Here is a 23,159-nt window from a genome sequence, read left to right as displayed (position 1 = left end):
GAGCTCCACGTCCAGCCTCTCCCGCGTTTAAATGTGTTTCAGGGGTTTGCCCCCTTTGCAGCTTCCAGATCAATACAGAGAAAACCGTCTTTGCAGCAAACGCTGAGCTCTCTGGAGTGTATTAACTGACGGTGCGGCTGCCGCGCTGCCGCCGCGGAGGGCGGCGCGTTGCACTGGCGGGTGGCGGCGCGGTCCGGGCGCGCTCCGTGCGCTGACGCGCTGTTCTGCGCAGGCGCTGCGGGTGCTGGGCCGGGTGATGCGGGAGTGCTGGCACGGCAGCGGCGCGGCGCGGCTCACCGCCCTGCGCGTCAAGAAGACCCTTTCCCAGCTCTGCGCCCAGGAGGACGGCAAGGCCTGAGGGAGCTCCCCGCGCCGAGGAACGGATCCTTCCGCTCAGCTTCTGACGTGTGATAGTATTTTTATTTTTGGTCTACCTCACGCACCGTGGTTCAGTGTTTAAGTGCCCAAAGCAGAGCACTGACATCCAGCTTCATATTCGGCCACTGGAAGGGGCAGCTTCTGACTCGTAGTTCGTGTTTTATACAGCAAGTCTGTGACTTGCTGGGGTTTTGTCAAGTGAATTAGACTCTAGGCTAATCGCAGAAAGGAGCTTAAGACAGCACAACAGTGTAATGATACCTTTTGCTATCGCGCTTTTCGTCTTAGTCAAACCCCAAACGTATTGGAAGTAGCTGCTATTGGTTAAAGCCCGTTTGCAAGAGAAACCATGTTTTACCCTCAAACCAAGTAAAAGACCAAATTTAATCCAGCTTTTTATGTATTTTTCTGCAGGAATCTGAAAAGGGGCTGTCAGTAAAATGCACTTTTAAATACTATATTTACCTAAGCAAATTTTTAAAAAGTGAAAGTTCCACTAGACATGTATGTTGTGAACAAAAGCATCTAGTCAGTTTTTCATAAACTTTTATTTTTTATTGTCTTGATTTAGTATGCAATATTATAGTTAGGATTTGTAGTTATTTTCCTCTGTTCATTTTTTTCTTTGAACATATCGATCAAGGGACAATTTTTATTTTTAATGGTTGGTAGGAAAAATAATAGAGGCAATACTTTTCCATTAGATATGTAGGGACGGAATGGGATAAATTCTACCTAAACTGAGAAAGTATATATTTTTAAACAACGTCTTGCCAATCTGTCACTGCTAACGTTTTTTCAGTGCCTTTCGATGTTTTAGGGGGAAGCTTTAACAAAGCTGATTCTTGCAAAGCGGGTGGAGCCCTGCAGAAAGGTTGGCTTCTGGTTGCGTTGGTGTTCCGCGCAGCCCAGCTCGCGGGGGCGGGGGCTTGGGGACACGCGTGTGACTGGAGCCACCGCTGCGGTGTCGCGGGTGGCAGGGTCCCATTTGCTGTTGTCTGTCACAGCCCGGGGACCTGTTAAAGTGGCAATTTAAAGCACTGATGTCCTTCCACGAAACCAGTACAGCCTGGTCAGGGGTTTCGTATGGATTTCTGTGATAGCACCAGGTTGGTGAAAAGTATTAACATCTCTCATTGTATTCCCATAATACTGTGAGCTATAAAAAGTGGGGTGTTTTTTCAAAACTCACTGATGTGGCATTTTGTGAATTCTGCCCCACTCCACACATTTGAATATAGTATTGCAATATTTTTAATAGCCAAAATGATACACTTCATAATAATATGATTCTTTGAATGTTTCTAAATCCAGGTGTCTATGGAAATTAAGCCCAGAGATGCCTCCAGAGTAGCAAAGCTTTGCAAAATTCGAAGTAGCACATGCAGCTCTGCGGAAATAAGCTGTTCGCTAATTACGGTATTTAAGATCAATCTTTGACATGAAACCTCTTGAGCTGGGGCTCTTGCGTGGAGGAATGGGCTAAACTTTCACTGAGCGGGACGGTCAGCAGTGTCAGTGCTGCGTGTGCCATCCTGACACACGCTGGGGACATCGCGGACTCTTCATGGCTGTTAATTGCCCTGTAAATAGGCTCTAATGCCATTTACCTGTTTGCGTAAATCTAGTCACCCCTGCTTGTGTTCAGTAACGCACGTCTGCGCGTGTCTGTTAGCTGCGTGGTAGAGAATATTGCTACTGGATTTTCCTCCAGCTTGCTTTCTGAGATATAATCAAAATCATCCTATAGATTTAATCATTCTGTGCTTCAACGACACCAGGGAGCTCAGCAGCTGTGAATTTCTAAGCTGTTTGAGGGTGATTGTTGCAGCTGTGTGATCCAAGGAGTGCTGCTTGCTTGAGTATCCAAAGATTTGCAGACATAAGATCCAGCATTTGTTCTTGTAGAACGTAACTTGAAAAAAATCCTTATGTTAAAAAGGAACAATCAAAGATTATTTTTTTATGTGGGAAAAGGAAGTGTTTTATCCATTGAAATAAACTCAGAGAATTTGCAGAATAAGGTGTTTGAAATCAATGGTAGTGGAGTACAAGTGACTTTATGCTGATTCAGGCCTGTTTCTTCAAAAGTATTTAAACAGTGCAGGTGAGATGAACTTTTCAGAATTTAGCACTCGGGAAGGTGCACAAAAGGAAATGGTCTGTCTTTCCAGAGCTGCCGGCTCTGTGACGCTTGCAGCAGTCTTGATGTATTAACGCTCGTTGCTGGAAACTTGGTCAGCTGCCGTACAAGATGCAAGATGACCAAGGGATACCATTAGCTTCTCTTACACCACTTTTAAAATGTGTTAATTTTTTTTGCCTAAAATGGAGGCAGTCTTCGTGGGGAGAGTGATTGGAATGCTCTCTAGGAATTTTTCTTCCATCTTAAATTCAGTCCTATGCACTTTTTATCTGTATTATCCTTTGAACATATCCATGCCCTTGAAGTCTATCAGATAATTGTTCCTGGGGCTTCTTTCCTTGTGAATTGGCTTGCATGGTGGAGGAATTTGGTGTTGGTGCAGAAGCTCTCGTGGGTCAGGAACCGTGCTAGACCCAAGTCCTGCTGTGAAATTTAAAAACTTTGCTTCTTGGTGTAAGGCACTTTGGTGACCTGCTCTCGGCGCAGAGCTCGGCGATGTTTACCGGAGGTTTTGCTCCTGTAAGTGCCACCTGCTTGTTCCCGTCCGTGTGGTCAGCCTGACGTGGTGGTGGATTTCTGGGCTGTGTTATTTCGGTTTCTCTCCTGGAGTCTCTGAAAAACGTTGAACAGCCCCGGAATTTGACCAGACCCTTTGGTGCCGGGCTGGGGGGTGTGTGAGGGAGGATGCTCTGCACAGGTCACAGCTCCGGCCCCGGGAGCACTTCAGATCGTTTCCTGTGAGTATCTCCTGGCATGAGGCGTTACGGTCTGTTTGTCCGAGGTTTTCACTTAGCTCAATATTTTTTCAATGGTTTTATTTTTTCTTTTGTTTTTGAGAGGCAGAGGCACCATATAGCAAAATAGAGTTAACCATAACTGAGCCAAGGGGCTGATGCTGTTGTACTGGGCTTTAAGATGTTTGTAAACTGTGTGCTCCTTTTAAAAAAAACCCAAACCCCTTATTTTAGTGGCCTTTTCATTCAATGTAGGTTTGTCCTGCTTGAATTTAAGAACAGAGGTTTTGCTGAGGCAGGTCTGTGTGGTTTTAGGGAGGCTGAGGTTTCTTGAGAGGTTACTGATGTTCCTGCTGATCTTCGTTTAAAGCACAAGTTTTTAAGCCCACAGAAATTTTCAAGCTCAAGGATGCTCAAGACCAGTCACCACATTTAGCTTCTTGTAATTGATGCTTCTAGTCTGGGGGAGTTATTAATTTTTTTAATTAGCTTCTAATAACAACCCAGAACTTAAGGCATGGAAAATGAACTGAAAGGGAAAGTTAATGAACATTTTCTCTAGCACCTTTTTTTTTTTGTCTCCTTAACTACTCCTCCCAAATACCCCTTGAGAAATTCAAACTGTAATCTCTTTTGCACTTTACTACTTTTATAGTCATTTGCACCTTACCCAGGATCATTCCCTCCTGTAACCCTATAATGACTCCCGTAATATTGTCATTGTTATGCCACTTCTATTCTTGGTAGTACATTCAGGAATTATAAACAAATTTGTTCAGAAATGTGTCTAGCCCCTAAAACGCATCTTGACCTTGACCAGAGCAACATCTCCCTGGGGTCCCTGTCTGCGCTGGGGCTGCCCCAGGCCTGGGGAGGCTTTTGGGGAGAGACATCTGTGTTCTGTTTTACAGGCAGCACCTTTTATAAATGTACGGGAAAATAAGCATTAAGAAGTACAATATATTTCTACAGAATATAAGAAATGTGCAATAAGTTGTAACCAAAGGCTCTGAATGTATTTTTGGCATAAATAGACTGAATGTATTTTGAATGTAGCTATTACATTTCTGTCTAAATCTGCTGTAGTTTTCAGTCCCCAAAGAGAAATGTGTAGTGTTTTGTTAGTCTACAAACCAGTTTCTGAGTTTTCTGTTTTTTAAAGAAGCATTAATATTTTTTTCTGGAGTACTGTAATATTTTAGAGGTTAGTATAGCCGTACAATGCTAAAATTCAACCTTCATATTGTGAAACACCTAATGTAGCGTACACTGCAGCAAGTTGTTTTTAAAACTATTGCTAAGGTTATTGCTTGATATTGCAGCTGTCCTGGATGTAAATAATTTGTTTAAATGTTGTATTTTGTATGTGTTATTTTACATACAGGTATACTTTTGGAAAGATGTGGCCATTTTAATAAATTAAGCACACTCTGCCATTGTGTTCCCGTGAAGTGTAAAGCTACTTCTTTTTTTGATGTTTGTTTTGTGAGGGGAAAAGGGTTGAGGGCTGTTTCAGGTACCCTGCAGCGATGGTGCCCTGCAGCGGACGCGATGGTGCACGAAACATCCAGCTCCTGCTTATGGCCGTGAGGAAGCCTTGTAGTGGTACGGGAGCCGAGCAGGTAGGAAGCCGCGGTGCTGGCGCGGGGCGTTCCCTGCGTCCCTGTGCCTCCCGCGGGAATCGGCAGCTGCTCCGCACGCCGCTCCGTTCCAGCCAGGGGCTGCGGGCCGGGCGCTGCAGGGAGCCTCCCTTGCACACAGCGCATCCTGCGTCCCGCTCTTGCAACTGCGCAGGTTTGCAGGGGTGTAAATGGACGAGAGGCTCACTCACACAGGGGACTTAAATTCTGAAGTCTTTGCTTGCCTGAAAATCCCCCTCGCACAGCCATAACCTAGTGATTTAAGGCAAGCTTTATTCAAATTTAAGGCATGTCAAAATGACATCCACCACACTGTAATACTACCGAACAGTATCAAGACTTTCATGGCTTTTGAAGGGTACTGTGGGATTTTATGTTTTTCTTAAAAAGACCACTGTGTTACCGGCAGTTACTCGTGAGTTAGGTCCTTCTGACTGTGGGTTCTTAAGCACGCTCTCACTTTTTGGTAACCATCTGGTTCAGGAAGTTTTAGTTGCCAGGGCTGGTTCTGGCTGCGAAGTGTGAGTTCTGGTGCCGTAAGGTGAGCGGCGGCTCTGGAGCGGCGGCTCCGGAACGGTCCCCAGCTCAACAGCAGCAGCTCCAGCTGCCACCCCGGGCCAGCCCCACGCCGAGCGGGTCTCCATCGCCCGGGAGAGCAAAACGTTGCACTCCCAGCAGTGTGAGAGATTCCTGCTTCCCTGGAGATCCCTGTTCCCGGCACTCGTGGAAGGAGGAGCAGCTCCTGGGAGCAGACGGGTGCTTTCCCGTGTGGATGCTGTGCCTCATCCGCTGCATCCCAGCCGGGCAGCAGGCTTGGCCAAGGGCTTTCGTGTGGGGAGAGGTGAGAAAACTGCTCAGTGGAGGATTTGTGTCTAAAAGAGAAAGGACTAATTATTCATTTTCTTGTTATTAGGTAAACCAGCTCCCTGGGAGTCCACAGGAATTGTTGGTGCAAACCTGGCGGCGAAGGAGGAGAGCCAGCTGCCGTGTCCCCGGAGGCGCGGGGCCGTGCCCGTGTCCTGCAGGGTGGCTCCGCGTTCCTCGCTCCTGCCCGCTGACGTGTGCGTGGGCACAACCTGCGGCGGCGCGGCCCTGGCAGGACGGACGCTGGGAAGCAGGTAGGTCTGCACGGGCTCTGCTCCTGGGAAAGCCTCCCAGCGTTTTCTGTGCATTTCGAGCTGGGTAACGGTGAACGCAAATGTAAAGCCTTGCTGAGACATGAACCGCTGCTCTTTTATTCGTAAGGACGCAACTCCCCTCGAGCTCTGTCGCTGGTGTTTCCTCTGTTTATTGTGCCGTGAGCTGAATTCATTGAAATGGCAGACCAGAAACTGCTGTAACTTAGCATGCGGTGCAGAAAGGCCTTGTTTTGTAACAGAAGTTGTTTATTAAGTTTAAAGATTTCTGCGGTTTTTCGAAGTGGCTGAAGGAGGGTATATACATGTGCGCTAATTAGTGTAAAGAGCTTGGACGTGTGTGCACAGAGAAGCGTGGGTCTGCTCAGGACCTGCTGAGCATCTCGTTTTCATTCAAATATCTTATTGATTCTTTCCTGAGCCTGATGGACTGTGGGAATTTAGGAAGTGTGTGAGTTCATGAGAGCCCAGGAAATGTGTAGGTAGTCCGTAAAGAAAAGGAGGAGAAAACAGGAAAAATAAGCAATCTCCAGTCAATAGGCTGCAGCATTACTATGCTACAGAGGCAGAATTTCTTCCTCTTTCACTGAGTGTTTGACTGCCTCTTAATTCTCTGGTATCAGTTTAATTGCACTCTTTGCCATTGCCCAGGCGTGCTGTGGCTGCAAGTCTGGATGGTAGGACATCATTTCAGGAACCTGCCGCACAGTTTGAGGACTCGCCTTCCTTTGGAGACTGGAAGCAAAGGACTGTATTTTAAAATTCTGTCAGTTTAATATTAAATAATTAACTTTAGATACTGCTGTCCTTAATACCAGCATGAGTACAGGATCTGGCATATGACTAGAATCTGGCCTCAAAGTAAATGTAAAGGAGACTGAAAGAAGCAGGGATTTTTCCCTGCATTATCTTTATAAAGGTTTTTCTGTGCAAATTACTTTCCAAAGCATTGCAAAGGACTTTGTGTTTAAGTATGTTTATAATACTTCAGTAAGCCCATGTTCCAGACCTGGTGGGTGTCCTACAAACGTGTTACTCTCCTATCTCATGCTCAGCCTTTCAGTAAAGCCCCAGAGGGGATGGAGGGTGCTCCCTGCTCTCCAAAGGTGGTGGTTATCGGCTCTCTGAAAGATTTGCTCCAAACGGGCTGGGAGAACCACTGGCTGCTGGCTTGTGGTGGCCACAGCTCAGAACAGCAACAGGCTTCGGGTTTAAGGAGATCTGTGATTTGTCTCGTCCTCCTCTGGGCTGGGCTGCAGTGGCCGAGCCGCTGTAACTCACAGAGCTGCGCTGCTGGAGGGTTCGGGCTAACGGGGTTTCGGTGCTAGCAAAAACGTGGGGAAGTACGAGATGAAACTGATACTCAGCTGAGTTTTCATAGTGTGGGGGAAATGTATTATAATACAAAAATCTGCTTTCTTTTAAACCTTACGAAGAATTTTTGAAGAGCAAATAAGAGGAACACAGATTAAAATTATCTTTTAATGGGTCAGAAATACAAATGCGGTGCTACAATACAGAGAGAGTGCCGTTTTCTGAGGAGCTTCTGTTCTGAGCAAGCAGTTATCTGCTTGTGTGTTCACATGCGGACACATCTGTTCAGCTGCGTGCTATGGAAATGTACACATCTCTATGCTGCATTGGTAAAACTGAGGTTTGGTTTTGGTTTGGTCGGTTGGGGGTTTTGTTTGTTTGTTTGGGGGGGGGTTTGTTTGTTTCATTATTTTTTTCCCCCCCAATATTTATTTTCCCTAAATGTAGTACTAAGTCCTTGGTATGTATTTGTATAAAAACAAACCGTACAGACATTTGGTGTATTTCTGGATTGTTGCTCATGTTTGATTCATTGTAAAACACCCTCCTGATTTCATTGGTAAGGTAAATGAGAGGTGCAGGAAATTTACTGGCTGTAGAAGAGCCACCAACATTATTGCTTGGGATTGTTATCTTATACTTCTGCAAGGGTTTGAAAATCTAATATAAAAATCACAAAAACTAAGGTTGTGTAGAGGTTAGGAATCCAGACTTTCAGGACAATTCCAACCCCCAGCAAGAGGCTTCTTGTTCAAGACTCCTTCAAAATCAGCCCTGTGCTTCATATCTTCTGTATTCTGAAAAAATAGTATTTTGATGAGGAAAGCAGAGAAGAGCCCAGGGGATAGATCAGCTCTGGAGAGGTGCAGGGGGTGACACTCATTTGGGGCCTCAGGCCGTTATTCTGAGTCACTGCATGGTTTACCAGCTCTTGTCAAATGGAAAACTTGGCAATACAGAGGACTTGCTACTTCGAATAGCTCGTGTGGTTTGTCTATATGTTGAAGTGTGACAATACAAAACCTTATTTGAAAAACATGGAGACTGTTTGAAATCACGCAGCAGATTTCATCACGGTCTGGAGGAGGGTTTGTGCACTCTGATTAAATGAGCCTGTATCAAAACATAGGAAGTTATTCAGATTAAACCAACTCGCAGGAACATCCTCATGTTGCCCGTTTAGCCAGATGATGTAAGAACCCAGTTCTCTTTTCACTAAACGCATACAAATCCTTCTAAGCCTGTGGTTGTCCATCCAATTATTTTAATGCAAAACCAGTCCCTTAATGTCACAACAGTTTTGGTTTCCTTTCAAAACAACTAGAAATGTGTAGCTCAAAGCAGCTGTACAAAGCAAGGAGAAATGGATGGAGCAGAGCCGGGGTGTCTGCAAGGGAGCGCAGGGTCTGGATGCGCGGGGGGGTCCCTCTGCAGGCGGCAGAACTGGAGGGGATTGTGGGAACCGGGGTGTCTGTGCAGAGATGGGGAGCTCTGGGACGGAGGGGCAGAGGTGGGGATTGACCAGGATCCCCATGGAGGAGCAAAGGAGCAGCTCCCTGGGGTCTCCTTCTTTCTCCTTCTCTTGCTCCTTCTCTTTCTCCTTCTCTTTCTCCTTCTCTTTCTCCTTCTCTTTCTCCTTCTCTTTCTCCTTCTCTTGCTCCTTCTCTTGCTCCTTCTCTTTCTCTTTCTTCTCCTCCTCCTCCTCCTCGGGCTGGTGGCCATCAGCGTGGAGGAACCATGGCCAGGTGTCTGCCCAGCATGTGTCAGCACTGCGGGCACGTTGGAGAGCAGGGGGACGAAGGGACCGTGTATTCATCGCACCGTACTGCTCGTCTGCTGACAATAACAGCCTGTTAGAGGCTTCGAGTGCAAGAGAAACATTATCTGGCAGCACTGCTGGGCACCTGTCCGTCTCTGCCTGGACTTGGCAGATCTGTTGGGAGCTGGGTCGCTGGTTTCGGACCCACAGAGGGTTCCCGAGGAACCGAACACGCCGTGTTTGTTTGCAAGGGCACTTGGCGGGCGTTGTGAAAGGGGAAGCGGCTTTGAGTCACCGCGGTCCCCGCATTACTCAGCTGCTTTAGCAAGTGCGCAGATGCCACCCTGAGGTACAGCTCGCTTTTCCCAGGAAACAGGAGAGAGCTTTCCCCTGTCATACATTGCTTTTTTAAAAAATTTTTTTTTTCTGAACAAGCACCACAGAAGAGGTGAGATACACTGTGAGCAAGGTCAGTGCCCTCAACTCATAGTATCCTGTTTGCTATCATTCTTACAGAATATTTTACATTGGGAATTTTGCTTGATGGCAAGATGAGGCATCACAAGATTAAAAAAAAAAAAGGCGAGGAAGATCTTTACTGAATGACCGATCCAGGTACATTGGCATGTGTGAAATACATTCTCCTGGTTGTCCTTTTGGGCATGGCAGAGCACCTGGAAGGACAGGGGTGGACGGACGGACGTGGTTCCTGGTGCTGCGGGGGGAGCAGCCAGTGGCTGTCCTGTCTGCTGTGCCCGTGCTGTCATTGTCACCAGTGCAGGGAGGAGAGGGACACAGCTCCTCCCCGGTGAGGTGATGCAGCCAGGGGCTGGGCAAGTACAAAGAGGAAAAGAAACTTACTGTGTCAGAAATATGATTAAAATCAGCCATGCAAAAAAAAAAAGCAAACAAAAAAATCCTGTGCTAGGAGTTAAATTTATATATCTTTCAGTTGAATGGCCCGTCCCACCACGCTCATTGTTTCACTTACCCCGAGTTTCTGCTGAAGATGGTGATGTGATCTGGAGTGCTCTGCAGAACAAACCCGGGCTTGTTTCCAGCCTAAGAGGAGACAGAGGTTTCTTTTTTTGAATGACACTCATTTTAAAACCTCATTCTGCTTCTTTTGCCGTCCCTTACCTAAAAGCTGTCACGTTTTCTGTGGATGGGGGCTCTCAGCCACAGCCAAGCTCCCCCCACGCCTCCTCCACCGCCCCTTACAGAGGCAGAGCCATCGCACAAGGGCCCTGGGTTTGCTTTGCTGTTTGTCCCAGTCTGGCTTTGCTGGGTAGGTCACCGCTCCCTGCCAAAACACAGCACTCAGCGGAGGCCGTCGCTCTGCCCTGGCTCCCGCGCCAGCGCCCAGCCTGTGCCTGCTGCCGCTCCGAGCCCGGGCAGTCACACCGACACCGTCATGCAGAGAAAACTTTATTTTCCTGTCCTTGCCAAAAGGTACTTTGAGCAATGCAAGGGATGCCGAGCAAGTGGGAGAGTCAACAAGTTGAATTCAGGCTGAAGCAAGTAGTGCTTTGAGGACAACTTTTTGCAGAGAGAAGAAGCTGTTCAGTGAGAATTGTGTGCAGGAATGGAAAAATTAAGCAGATTTCTTTAATTACCAAACCTAATTCTTAACTCTCATATGAGCACAACACATACCGAGCGCCCTGGTGATCTGCTAGAAGAGATTTACGTAACGTGCACCTAAACCACAGTCACGTGGCTGGCTTTCCGCTCGCCGACTTGTGATCGCTCGCAGGGACCGGCGTGTTTGAGTTTCCTCAGCCATGCCGCAGCGTTTGGCAACGCCGCTGTAGAAGCCCTTCCGCCGACATGGCTCTGCGGAGGCTCGTTCAGCAGGACCACAACGCCAACCTGGCAGGCTGCGGCGCCGGGGACGAGCCGGCTCTGCCCATGGACAGCCGCAGGATGCAGCACCTGGCCACTGCGGTGGGGACGCTGCCCCGCGGGCGCAGGCAGGTACGGGCTCGCTCGGGGGCTGGCGGCTCCGCTCTGCTTGCAGAGCTGCTTGCTGCCTGCGGCCACAGGGCCAGCAGCATCGGCTGAGGTTCCCCAGGGACCGCCCGGGTTCCCTGCAGATCCTGATTTGGGTGCTAGAAGGATGACTGCCCAGGTTCCCTGCAGATCCTGAATTCAGATGCTAGAAGGATGACCTCCCAGGTTCCCTGCAGGTCCTGATTTCGGGTGCTGGAAGGATGAAAGCCCGGGTTCCCCGTGGGTCCTGATTTTGGGTGCTAGAAGGATGAAAGCCTAGGTTCTCCATGGGTCCTGATTTTGGGTGCTGGAAGGATGAAAGCGCACGTTCCCTGTGGGTCCTGATTTCGGGTGCTGGAAGGATGAAAGCCCGGGTTCCCCGTGGGTCCTGATTTTGGGTGCTGGAAGGATGAAAGCCCAGGTTCCCCGTGGGTCCTGATTTCGGGTGCTGGAAGGATGACCACCTGGCCTTCAGCCCAGCCGGTTTTGGGATTGCGCTGCGATCCTGCGGCGTGGCAGCGGGGGAGGCTCAGAGGGGTTCTGCCTGCGGGGCTGGGGTGCGTGAAGGGCTTTTACAGTGCGGTCCTGCCCGGCTGCGTTTCTTCTCCATTCACATCGGTGCTGCGAGTCAAAAGAGGCTCTTGCTGTCTGGGTGTTCCTTTAAACTTGTGTTTACTTCAGTCTAGCGGCCTGACTGGGCTGCCCTTTCTTCTGCAATGCTGACAGAAAGCACCTACCGTGAGCTGTTTCCATTCAGATTTTGGGGTATTTTGCTACAACTGCTGGGGCTGGCTGGGCTGTCTCTCTTGTCCGGGTTTTTCCCCCACAGCTGAGCACATTTGTGCACATTTCTGCTGTTTGCAAGTGCATTCCCACAAAACTCTCTCTTGCTGTAGCTGTAAGTTGCCAGCTGGGCAACTCCAGCTTTGGTCCATTTGTCTAGCATGAAGAAGCCTAAATAGAAAATGTTTGAGACACATTCGAATCTGAAAGTATTATCAGAAAACTGGTACGTGATATCTACGCACTTAAGGCTTGGCTTTGTTCAGTAACAGAAACACGCTTAATCCTTGTCTCTGTGTGAGTGTGGGCAGGTAACGGAAAGCTGGAGCCATATGGGTCTCGGGAACGCTGCCGGTGGCACCAGCTCCCGCCTCGGAGCAGCCCTTTGTGTGGCGATTGCTGCCGGCACGGGGGGACGGCGACGGCTGTGGTGTCGGTGGCTGTTAGAGATGAATTACAACACGGGCAGTGGGCACGGACCATACCCAGGGTCCCTGCCTTCGCCTCTCACCTGCTCTGCGGGTCGTTGTTATCCATGTGTTCTCTCCCGCTTCCCCCGTTCTCTCCCTAAGTACCCCGTGTTTACAAAGTCAGGTGTTCCTATAGGTATCACACCAGGGCATGATTTTATACTGCTGAAGCCTGAGACGTTTGGCTATATTGACTAAACTCTACAAACGTTTTAGTGATAATGTAATTCCTTATTTGTGGGTCACTGTTATGGGAAGAGTCAGTGTTTAACACAGGTCCTGGCTTTTCCAGAGAACTCTTTGGGCTCAGGTCTCGCAAGGCTGACGCAGGGATCGTGGCCAGGCAGCCGCCACGAGAAACTGCAGAAAACCGTCTGCAGTCACCCGAACTGCTGCGTGCTTTCTACCTTTTCTGATAGCTGTGAAGTTTATAAACGCCCATGGATTTTAGGGGAAAGGTACAAAAGAAAGGTGCAGTCTTGGCATAACAGAGATGTGAGTCTTGGCGTAACAGAGATGTGGTTCGGGCACTGTCTAGGTAATAGTTACAGCATTAAGGGGAATTACGGCAACCCCCAGCTTTCAGAATCTCAGGCCCTCACCCGTTTTAGCATTTTGAAGAGTCCCCACTGTTGGAAAGAGGCCCCGGTGCTGCGTGCCCGTCACCGCGTGTCCTGGCACAAGAGCACGAGTGCCTGCATTTTGTCTGCTTTGGGAAGTCTAAGCTCTCAGCTGACCAAGGGAGAGGTTTTTCTCTAAACTGCTGGTTTTAGCCATGCGCCTCGAAGAGCCGTGGACCTACTGACCCTTTGTCACTCCCATTTCTGGTTGCAGCTTGCCTTAGCCAGATCTAGCTCCTCGGGTGACTCCTCCAGACCACAAAGGTATGAAGATATTCTTCTATAATCACTGCTATTTACATATTCTGCACAAGAAGTGTGCCCTGGGAACGTTCCCGTTTAGCGGCCCCGGTGGGTTGAGGGTGGATGCAGAGAGTGGTGCCAACACCTGGGACGTGCAGGAGGAATCGTGACGTTTAGTTGGGGTGAGAAGAGAGAAAGCACCACGGCTGCAATGTGCTGGCACCTGCGAGCACGGAGGGGACAGTGACGGGGCACCGTCGTTTGGGTTAGAAATACAGAGTGCGGGCAGCGTGGCACCCCGCTGTTCATACGGAATTCTGTATGTTCTTCTTACAGACACCTTGTCGCCATACTAAAAGAAGATAAAGAGGCGTTTGGTTTTGAAATCCAGGTAAGACTTAAATGACAAGTTGATTCATTTAAAAATATTAATAAAATATGGCGCAAACTCTTAAGTGCCGCAGCCTCAAAATTAGGTTAACACAGCCCAGAGCAGAGAAAGGTATCCGTCAGTTCCTCATCAGATTTGAAGGGCTTTCAGTAATGACACAGAAATAAGATGCATTTCCAAGGGGGTTTTTATGGCAAAGGTCACAGATGAGAATTTCTGGCCTTCTCACAAGTCAGGGCATTGAAGGTAGGACAAATCTCAGCCAAATCCAAACATGAGGCAGAGGCAATGCCATAAGTTAATATTTTGGGGAGAATTGTGTACAAGAATATTTTTGTATAAAAAGAGAGAGATTAAAAAACTCTCAAAACCCACCTTATACTAGCATTTTACTACCTCCTTTAACATATCTAAAGACGTGTATTTTTGAAGTAGATGTACAGTGTTGGTGTGTTTTTTAATAATAACTGCTAAGCATGACCTTTTGGGGGCTAAATTATACAGGAAGAAATTCTCTTGGATGTAGAAGTCAGTAAATCACCAAAGAGGAGACCCAGAATCTTATCGGGAGTATTACTGCTACTGGGAGGTTTTTGTTGTGTGGATTTTTGTGGGAGAGGCAACTCTTGGATCAGTAGGCCTGCTAAAATCCTGGTTACAAATAAGAAATAATTGCAGGGACAAAGGGATGTCATTTTGGGGACAGTGGCTGTGGCCACACCGCCGGCTCTGCCTGTTCCGCGAGACCGCCCTGGCCCCCGTGTCCATCACTGCGGCGCAGGGCATCCTCAAAGTGCTTGCTGCTATCTGTGCACCAAGGGAAAACAGTATTTTCAGTGAAATTAGTGTATTAGGAAAAGCTTAACTTTTTCAAATGTTGTTGTGTGACTAATGAGCGGGTAAGCATTCCGCTCCGAACAGTGGAGAGCTTTTAGGAGGGAGGATAATTGAGTCAATTATTGGGCTTTTGTATAAATTGTCAGGGCAGATTTTCGTTATGTGTGACGTTCTGATTAAAAATAATTGTTCTTGGCATATTTTCTTCCTGCACGTGCATTCAGCATGAGCGCTTCACTAGAAGGTCCTGACTATGAAAAGGCAGCATCTGCCCGATAGTTAGGATAAACCGTCATTTAGAAGCTGTAATTTCATTGCTACGCGTTAAATTTAGGCAAACCAGAATAAGCTGACGTGGAGCTGCAGGTCTACCATCTGCAGGGAGCTCATGAGAACTGCAGTGACGGCCGAACGCCAGAGCTTCTCGTGCGTTACCGCTTCTGCTGCTTCCCACTCAGGGACCGGGGCCTGGGGGCCAGATGGGCGCCGTGCGGCTCCCGGCAGGCCGAGGGGATTGCAGAGCAGGCGCTCCGGTAGTGTCTGTCCCCTCCTAAAATCTAGGTGTCCCCTCCGAAACCATGGCCCAGCCACCGCCGCAGCCCGTGAGGAGCAGGGGGTGCAGCAGAGGGGAGTCCGCCCCCCTGGCCTGAAGTGCTTCTCCGGGGCCACCGCCTGGAGATGTCCACGTCGCCCAGTGGCTCTGGTGGGGACGTGGAGACACCGCTGGCCAGGAGGCTTCTGTTAGGCCTGACCAACCCCATCCTGCTCGTCCAGCTCGTATCGTTCGAGCTGGCCCAGTCTTTCAGGTTGGCAGCTGAGACTGGCCACTCCGAAACACATCAAAAAAGTGTGACCACAGTGGCATGTCCTCCAAGACCCTTCTGTTTCACCTGGTGCTCCTTATTTACCCCAAAGTTTTACCATTGGTCTAGGGCTGAAATCACGGCATTGATGTAATTTGGTCAGATAAGCTCTGAATTCAACCCAGACTTCATCTCTACTTGTTCCATGCTGGCTGAGAAATTTGCGAATCTAACACGACTTCTGATATCTGGGTTAGATCTGCCTGTCAGAGGTTTTCAGGAACTGCAGCTTCAGTTTTAAGTTCAGGTAGGAAAATGTGGCCAAATACTGATATTTGCATGTAACTGAGAAGACGTTTCCTGTCATTGCAAGATCTGCTCAGGTCGAATCGCCTACTTTTGCAGTTTTCTAAACACGTCAGCACTGATAATCACATGATAGATTTATACTTAGAATTACTTACTGTATATTTGAATGTATAAGTCAAGATTACAAAGCACTTTTTAGGGGGTGTAGGGACCTGTGTGGAGAATGACTTTAAGAGAGCGAAAGAGCAGAAGTAGGTCCAGCTCTTCTAGCTTTTCAGTTCTCATTGGGAACCGATCTGACTTCACGCAGCATTTGCAATGAGCAGGAGTTGATCCCTTGGAAAGCCCGAGTCCCACCCTGTGGCTGGGAACATGAAATATCCCTCCAGAAAGCAATCCACAGCCACGCTAACAGGCGTTCTTGACTGAAGTTACTCAGAACTTTTTTTGGGGAAAACAACATACAGGCATCTGTCAGGTGTCTATTGTTCTCTGTTATAAGAATGCAATTTCTAATTGTGAGGTTAAAACACTTTGGCGTTCTCACTTTTATGATAACATACCGTGCTCATCACAGCCTTCTTATTTAAAAACTGTGCAAAAAGACTATGAATTTTCAAATGGTTTCTTGAGTTCAGTATCAGTAACACTGTCACTTTGGTGTTTACAGACTATTAGATTTCCACACCAGAATGATTACTCCCTGGAGGTATGCACTTGTGTCTGCAGAATTCAAGAAGAAAGTCCTGCCCATCTTTCTGGCCTTCAAATTGGTAACTATTCATGTTTTTTTCCTGCTGTGGGTGGCCTTATTTTGTTTTTCTCTGGGTTAGTTTTATTGTAGAGCATGTGGAAGGTGTGTGTGTGCTGGGGATGCTCATTTTCGCCTCTGTGTATCTCCAACAGGCGACATCCTTGCCAGCATCAATGGCGTGAACACTGGTGGTTTTAGTCACAGGCAAATAGTCCACTTGATAAAGTCTTCAGGGAACTATTTAAGGTAGGCATCCCTCCTTCGAATGGGTTTTAGCTTGATAGTCTCTCCTGCGGGAAGCCAAGAAAGTGCCAGTGGCTGCTCCCTGGGCACGGTGTGATGTGATGTGGTGCGGAGCAATGTGATACGGTGCAATGCGATGCGGTGCAATGATGCGGTGCAATGATGCGGTGCAATGGTGCGGTGCTGCGTGACGATGTGGTCCGGTGCGATGTGGTGCAATGCAGTGCAGTGCGGTGCCCACCGCGGCAGCATCCCTGGCAGCGTTCGCTGCCGCTCTTTGCTTCAGTGCCAATGTTGCCTATTCTCTACAGGTTAGAGACTGTCAACGGGGCCATGTTCCTGCGGAAAATGGAACTGGAGACCAAGCTGCAGCTGCTGAAGGTAAGGTAATTAATTAGTTAATCCTTTGCCGAACGCAGAGGGCTGCTGCAGATTCATTGCTGATGGGGCAGGTGGGTGTCCCCCGGGCTGGCTGTCCCGGCTGGGGACAGGCACACGGGTGTCCACTGCCACCAGCACCCCCAGCCATGCTCTCGTAATATTTTCTGTATGATTTTGGTAATTTCCCCCCAACAATTTCTGTATCTCTCTAAATATTTCCATCTTTGTGTCTCAGCTGCGCCCAGCCGGTGGGCAATCTCCCCTGCAGCACACAGCAGCATGTTTTAGTGCACTCTGTGTTTGACAGGGAGGGCAGGCAGGCTTTCCCGAGTGGAGCTCAGGCTGGTGAGGGCTGGTGTGCTGACAGCACCTCCCACTTACAGAACTGCTGTTCCCCCAGCCCAGTCCATGGCAGTGTCTGGGAGCAGGTTTTGGGGTGCCGGTACCGCGTGTGCCTCTGCTCGCCCTGCTGCAGCCGCAGAACCACCGGCACTGCAAGCGCCAGGGCTTTCCGAAGCTGGGACTCCGCTGGCCATATGCCAAAACCCTCCGCACAGGAGTATGGTACTTTAAAAAGTGCATTAAAATTAATCTGGCTAAAGTAAACCTCATGCCAAGCGGGTTTGGCTTGCCAGAGCTGAGCAGCAGGATGGGGTTGCCATATGTGCCATTGCCTATAAAACAGAAGTCCTGCCACGGGGGCAATTTCATGTTTAGTACGTTGCATGCTTAAAACAATGTTTATTTACTGTGGTTTGCACAGCGCGTTGTAATTTGCTGCATGGCATCAATGATGTGGGTGACTTAAACATCAGCCGTGTGGTCTAGAGGGTGAGGAAAGGATGGAGTCTCCCACCTCCACCGCGCTGGGGTTGCTGAGGGCAGTGCTGGGCTGTACGGGCGATGTCCTGGTCACCTGCGCTTCAGCTGAGACCTCCTGGCTTGTCCAGACAGCGAGAGATGAGCTGGAGCCAGAGGGTTCATCGCTGTGTCAATGGGAAGGCAGCAGCACGATGCTGCCACCCCGGCCACCCTCAGTGCTCCACGGCAGGTCCTTCAGTCTGGTCCCTTAGAAATATGTGTGAAATAACTGGTAAAGTCATCGGAAATGGCCCACCCACAGCTTCTCCCCCTCCTTCCCAGGGAAATTATAAAGCAAAAATCTCAAAATCTGCTGTGAAATGTGTTTCACAAGGGGAGTTTTTAGCTAAGAGCTGTTTCCCAGAAGTGCCAAACCTTTGTGACAAGTGTCGTTACCGGGTAAAACACGGGTGTGTGCCTGGCCCTGCGCTCTCACGCCGGGGCGGCTGCGGTGGAAAGAGCCTCATTCTGTTCGTAACTCCGATGCCAAGGCAGGGCGTGCAACACCACTGCAAACCTCTGCAACCACAGCGAGATGGGGCCGTGCCGGGGAACCCGCGTCCTGGCAGCCTCGCCACCATTATGGCTTAATGAGATGGGAGAAACCAGGACTAGGAAGTTGTTGCTGATTTAGTTGGGTCCAGATGAAGATAAGATAAAAGAAAATCTTTGGGCAACTCCTCAGCATCTCTTGCGTACAATTTCCTAGCTTTGGTTGAATCATAAACTTCTAAAAACTGCTTTATTCGGTACTGTGTAGAGACTATAGGAGCAAACTTCTCTGGAGTAACGGTCCTTAAAAGCGGCCCTGGGCTTCATTTTGCGAGTGGTTTTTCCAAAATGTGGAAAAGGGAAAAAATGTGAATGCAATAGCAGGGTTGCCCATGCAAGCTTGGTCTGATCAGTCTGGGTGTAGCAATGTGCGATTTGCCACGTGCCTGAGGTGCACGGGGTCCAGGCAGGTTATTGGGGAAGCGCCTGCTGTGACTGTCTCCAGGCAGGGCTCACCGCTTGGTCTTTTGTTGGGTCTTTTGGGTTTTTTGGGGGGTGTTTTGTTGTTGTTGTTTTTTGTTTGTTGTTGTTCTGTTTTGTTTTGTTTTGTTTTGTTTTTAAATCAACTATGCAATAGTTTATTTTTACACCAAAAGCTGACAGGCAACAGAGGGAAAGGCAAACACTGCTAGCAGTTGGCTGGCAGGTAGCACTCGGAGGTTGTAAGGCTCTTTACTGGGAGTCGGGTGGTTTAAGGCTCTTTACTGGGGGCCAGGGGTGGTTATAAGGCTGACGGCAAGCAGCACGCTCCCCAGATTTCAGGCTTCTGCTTTTCAAACCCGATGCGCGCAGTACCTCAGCCACAGCATCCGGGACGTGAGTAGGGATGTGCTTTCTGGAAGGACTTTGCTAACTCTGGGAAAATGGTCTCAGTAAAAAGAGAGACAGACGAGTGCTTCCTGTGGGTGAACTGTACTTTCTGAATATGCTGTTTTCTTCTGAATATGCTTCTGGGGAACGTGTCAGTGACAGTCTGTTTCTCCCCACAGCAAGCCCTGCAGCAGAAATGGGTGGAGCTGCGCTCGCTGCTGGTGCAGGAGCAGCGCTTGCTGCACGGTACGTCCGCCTTTCCGGGTGGGGAACCGCAGCGCTGCCGAGACTTTCTGCCGAAACGCTCTCTGATCAGGAAAAAGCAATTCTTTAATCTGATTTTCGTTTGCTTTCTTTTTCCCCCGTTAAGGAAGTCATGGGGCTGGCCCTGAGAAAGGTTTTGCATGGGTTCTAGGAAAGGAGTTGATGTGGGTTGCAAAGTTCTTTCCATTCTTATTTTATCAGGGCAGAGTTTTGTTTGCATGTTGGTTTTTCTATGGGTTGCCCAGGAAGCAGCTTTGACTCTGCAGGTGTGGGGAGGCAGGGGGTTAGGGAGCACCCAAAGCCAGGACCAGCTTCCCAGCAGGATGCGGGGCTGCTCCCTGTACTGAGATGCTGGGCATGACGTGTCCCTGTGCCAGCACAACATGATGTTTCCCTGTGCCACCATGGCTCAGCCGTCCTGCTTGCTGGTCCTGAGAAGATGCTGGTGAATAACTCTCCTCTATGGCTTCTGCTCGCAGGGGAGGTGACTGACACGGCTCTGCTGGGCGCACCGGAGCTGGAGGAGCCCTGGCCGGGTGGCTGTGGCACGGCAGGACCCGTCTGTCTGAGGAAGCCTCGTTTCTCCAGCGAGAGCAGCTCCCGCAGCCGGCTGAGCTCCATGACGCTGGGCAGCGAGGACAGCTTCTCCCAGAGCGGAGCCTTCGAGGACTCGGCTGCAGAGAGCCTGAGCCGCCAGTCCAGCGTGGACGACGACTGCTTCTTGCCCAGGGACGGGGACAGCGCGGCCGGCAGGTCCCCCCTGCGCAGGAACCGCAGCATCAGCCTGGCCAGCAGCGGCTCCATGTCCCCGCTCTGGGAGGGAAGCAGCTGCACCAGCAGTTTCGGGACCCTCCCGCGGAAAAGCAGGAGATCCAGTGTCCGAAAGCATCTTTTGAGATTCATTCCAGGCCTTCACCGGGCGGTGGAAGAGGAAGAGAGTCGGGTCTGACGTGGCACGTGTCACCCCGATGACTCGACACGTGGGTGGCTGCGTGGGCTGGGACGGGGCAGCAGCTCCCCCGGCCCCACGGAGGGCGAGATGCGGGCACTGCAGGGCAGCCCTCCCAACAGCACTGCTGGCATTTACAAAGCCCTGGGGTTGTTAGTTATTCTAGTTTTTAATCAGAGCACACTGTGGACCTCTTCATTAACGTGAAAAATGACTAACTCTGAAATTTGAGGAACCTGTGCAGAACTTCCTCAGCATACTTAGCTGTTAATAACAGTTTTTAATGGAATGCAAAATTAATAGCTATTTATTTCCTGTTACTGAAGCCATAGTCTCCAAAGGTCTTTAATAAAGCAAGTGCTTCTACTAAAACCAGTGACAGAGTCCCGTTAGGAAGAGGATGGAGCCCAGAACATATGACAGAGAGAGACCCCGGGCAAGAATGTTGTGAAATGTTACAAGAAAGGCCTTGAGGTGCCGGAGCGAGTTGAGAGAAGGGAACGGAGCTGGGGAAGGGGCTGGAGCACAAGTGCGATGGGAGCGGCTGAGGGAGCTGGGGGTTCAGCCTGGAGTGTGTCTTCAGGAGCAGAGCCCTCGGGCAGCGGGATTGACCTGATAGCTTATCTGAGGTGATTTAGTAAATATGGGCATAGATGAAGAAAAAGAGACATTTTATTTCCCTCTCAGGCAACACGGAGACAGGCTGTTCCTTCAGCCCGGGCAACCTAATTGTGTTTTTCTAATGCAATTGGAAGAATTTTAAATGTAATTTAAATACCTCGTGTGGCTCATTGGTGTTTTGACCAGGCAGACCGTGCGGCTCTTCACCGTTCAGGTGTTGCTGCGGCAGCGTTTCCTGGTCCTTTCAGAAACCTCAGGCTAAACCAGACAGCTTCGCTCTGAGATGAACCCCAAATTAAAACAAACTCTTCCCAAAGCTTCCCCAAACATCTCTAGTTAATAAACTTTGCTAAGCCAGCAGAAGCTGTACTGGCATCTGTAATTTTCCTTAAAAGGATGAAGTCGAAGGTCATACGGCAAGTCTCCAGGAGCGCCGAGCTCACGAGGTTTTTGCGTGTGGGGACGATGTTCTGTCTGTGCTGTTGAACCGAACACCCGCAGTGCGTCCTGTGAGCGCCTCTGCCCGCGGTTCATCCCCAGCCCCTGGCCCTGCGGTGAGTTTTGGTCGGACACCTGCACAGAGCTGAATTAAAGTCGCCTTCTGCCTGTGCTGTGGCTGGTTTACAGAGACCCCGGGGCAGGGCTGGTCACAGCCGGCATCCTCCGCCTTGTTTTATGAGGAAAAAAAGGGATTTAAAACACTGTATAAAGTGTTCCACTAGCATCGTGTTTCTTGTGGAAATCAGTGCAGCTTTATGGTCCGAAGAGGTGATTTCTTTTGGTGTGGAAGGTTAATTTGACATACCTTGGGGGAAAGGTGCTTGCTTTTAGTGCGGAAAGGCTGAAGGAGGCTGGACATCCAGTAAGCTTGAGAAAGGCTTTAAGAAAGACCAAATAAATGGTGCTGTTCTCGCAGCGGATGGAGAATACTTTGGTTGCTACAACACACCACGATGTGTTCATGGCCGCGATCAAAAACAGGATGTGGGCGGCAGGCGGGCGCCACGGGGCCGCAGCGAAGCGGGGTGGAAGCATCAGGGGGTGGAAGGAGCTCCCGGGCAAACCGAACAGCTCACAGAGCAAAACCAGCCAGAAAGCTCCTTCAGGTGCCCCTTCTGCTTCCCCCAGACCTATTCACCTCGTTCGTGCTGGCCTCAGGTCTCTAGCCAGCCTTGCCCTTTTTTCATGACCTTTGCAATCTCTCAGGTTTTTTTGTTGGGCTTTCTTGGCCTTTTTTTTTTTTTTACCCATAAAAGTCTGAAACAGGTGGTGGCTTCTGCTGGAAACATTTCAAATCCAGTGGAAAATCATTCTGGCTTCAAGGCTGTAGTGTCCTGCAGAAGCTCTCCCCTTGCAGCAAAGGTGCAGCCCCGGAGGTGCTGGGAGGCGTGAAGGGTCTCTGTGCTTCTCTGGCTGACCCATGTTTCTGCACGTCCTGGGTTTCGATCCATTTTGGTTGTGCTCGGAGCAGGTGGCTATCCCTCGGCGACCGCTTTTCAGGGATGGCAGCACTTCTGCCTTCGTGCATGCCGTTCTGCCCTGCTGATTTCTGCTTTTGGACCCGACATTTCCTTTCTCATGCAGCTGTTTTACAAGTTTTCAGGTGTAGCAGCTGGTTGCACCCAGCTTTCGTAGCACTGAAAAGAAGGTTGTGAAACGTAGTTGTGGCGGGTGGCTGAGTCTGCCCTGGCGCTGCGAGGCGAGAGGGAAGCACGATTCATGCGCAGATAAAGCCAAGGATTCATTGCGGTGCTCCCAGCACAGCCTGCTGTCTGCGTGGAACTGTGGTTGCGCCACACACAGATCAGCAAAAGTACAGAAAACTCTCCATAGGCACCCGGTCAGTCACAGAAATCACTGTCGCAGTGAGACCAAGTCAGCGAAACCCAGAAAAAGCCCGTCCAAGCGGCCCTTGCGCTGAGGCCTTGCGAACTCGCTGCAGAGCTGGTGGCCGGCGGCAGTGGGTGGCGATGCGGGTGGCAGTGGGCGGCGATGCGGGCGGCAGTGGGCGGCGATGCGGGTGGCAGTGGGCGGCGATGCGAGTGGCAGTGGGTGGCGATGCAAGTGGCAGTGGATGGTGATGCGGGTGGCAGTGGGCGGCGATGCGGGTGGCAGTGGGTGGCGATGCAAGTGGCAGTGGATGGTGATGCGGGTGGCAGTGGGTGGCGA

The 23,159-nt window shown here is 49.7% G+C and overlaps 2 protein-coding genes across 2 annotated transcripts in view; both read left to right on the top strand.

Moving 5' to 3' along the window:
• The window catches only part of ACVR1C (activin A receptor type 1C), a 31,618-nt gene extending 26,959 nt beyond the window's left edge, over window positions 1-4,659 (top strand). The window contains exon 9 of the mRNA XM_065638353.1: window positions 233-4,659. Coding sequence (XP_065494425.1) covers window positions 233-358 — 126 coding nt within the window. The 3' untranslated portion in view covers window positions 359-4,659. The remainder of the gene's footprint in view (window positions 1-232) is intronic.
• A 6,263-nt stretch (window positions 4,660-10,922) lies between these two features.
• On the top strand, window positions 10,923-21,449 carry CYTIP (cytohesin 1 interacting protein). The gene is made up of 8 exons (XM_065638352.1): window positions 10,923-11,084; window positions 13,187-13,236; window positions 13,552-13,606; window positions 16,226-16,328; window positions 16,462-16,555; window positions 16,864-16,933; window positions 19,336-19,402; window positions 19,900-21,449. Exons 1-8 carry the CDS (start codon window positions 10,938-10,940, stop codon window positions 20,367-20,369), a joined length of 1,056 nt encoding a protein of 351 aa, XP_065494424.1. The 5' UTR covers window positions 10,923-10,937; the 3' UTR covers window positions 20,370-21,449.
• Window positions 21,450-23,159: the final 1,710 nt, after the last annotated feature.

The sequence above is a fragment of the Caloenas nicobarica genome, chromosome 6, assembly GCF_036013445.1.
Source record: "Caloenas nicobarica isolate bCalNic1 chromosome 6, bCalNic1.hap1, whole genome shotgun sequence".
Lineage (NCBI taxonomy): Eukaryota > Metazoa > Chordata > Aves > Columbiformes > Columbidae > Caloenas > Caloenas nicobarica.
Note: the sequence above shows the minus strand (reverse complement) of the source record. Positions and strands in the feature narration are given on the sequence as shown.

Excerpts from the sequence above, each read along its gene's own strand:
- CYTIP (XM_065638352.1), top strand. The coding sequence starts at position 10,938 with ATGGCTCTGCGGAGGCTCGTTCAGCAGGACCACAACGCCAACCTGGCA. Across the intron at positions 13,607-16,225 it reads CGTTTGGTTTTGAAATCCAG|ACTATTAGATTTCCACACCA; the intron begins GTAAGACTTAAA and ends TGGTGTTTACAG. Across the intron at positions 16,556-16,863 it reads TCTTCAGGGAACTATTTAAG|GTTAGAGACTGTCAACGGGG; the intron begins GTAGGCATCCCT and ends TATTCTCTACAG.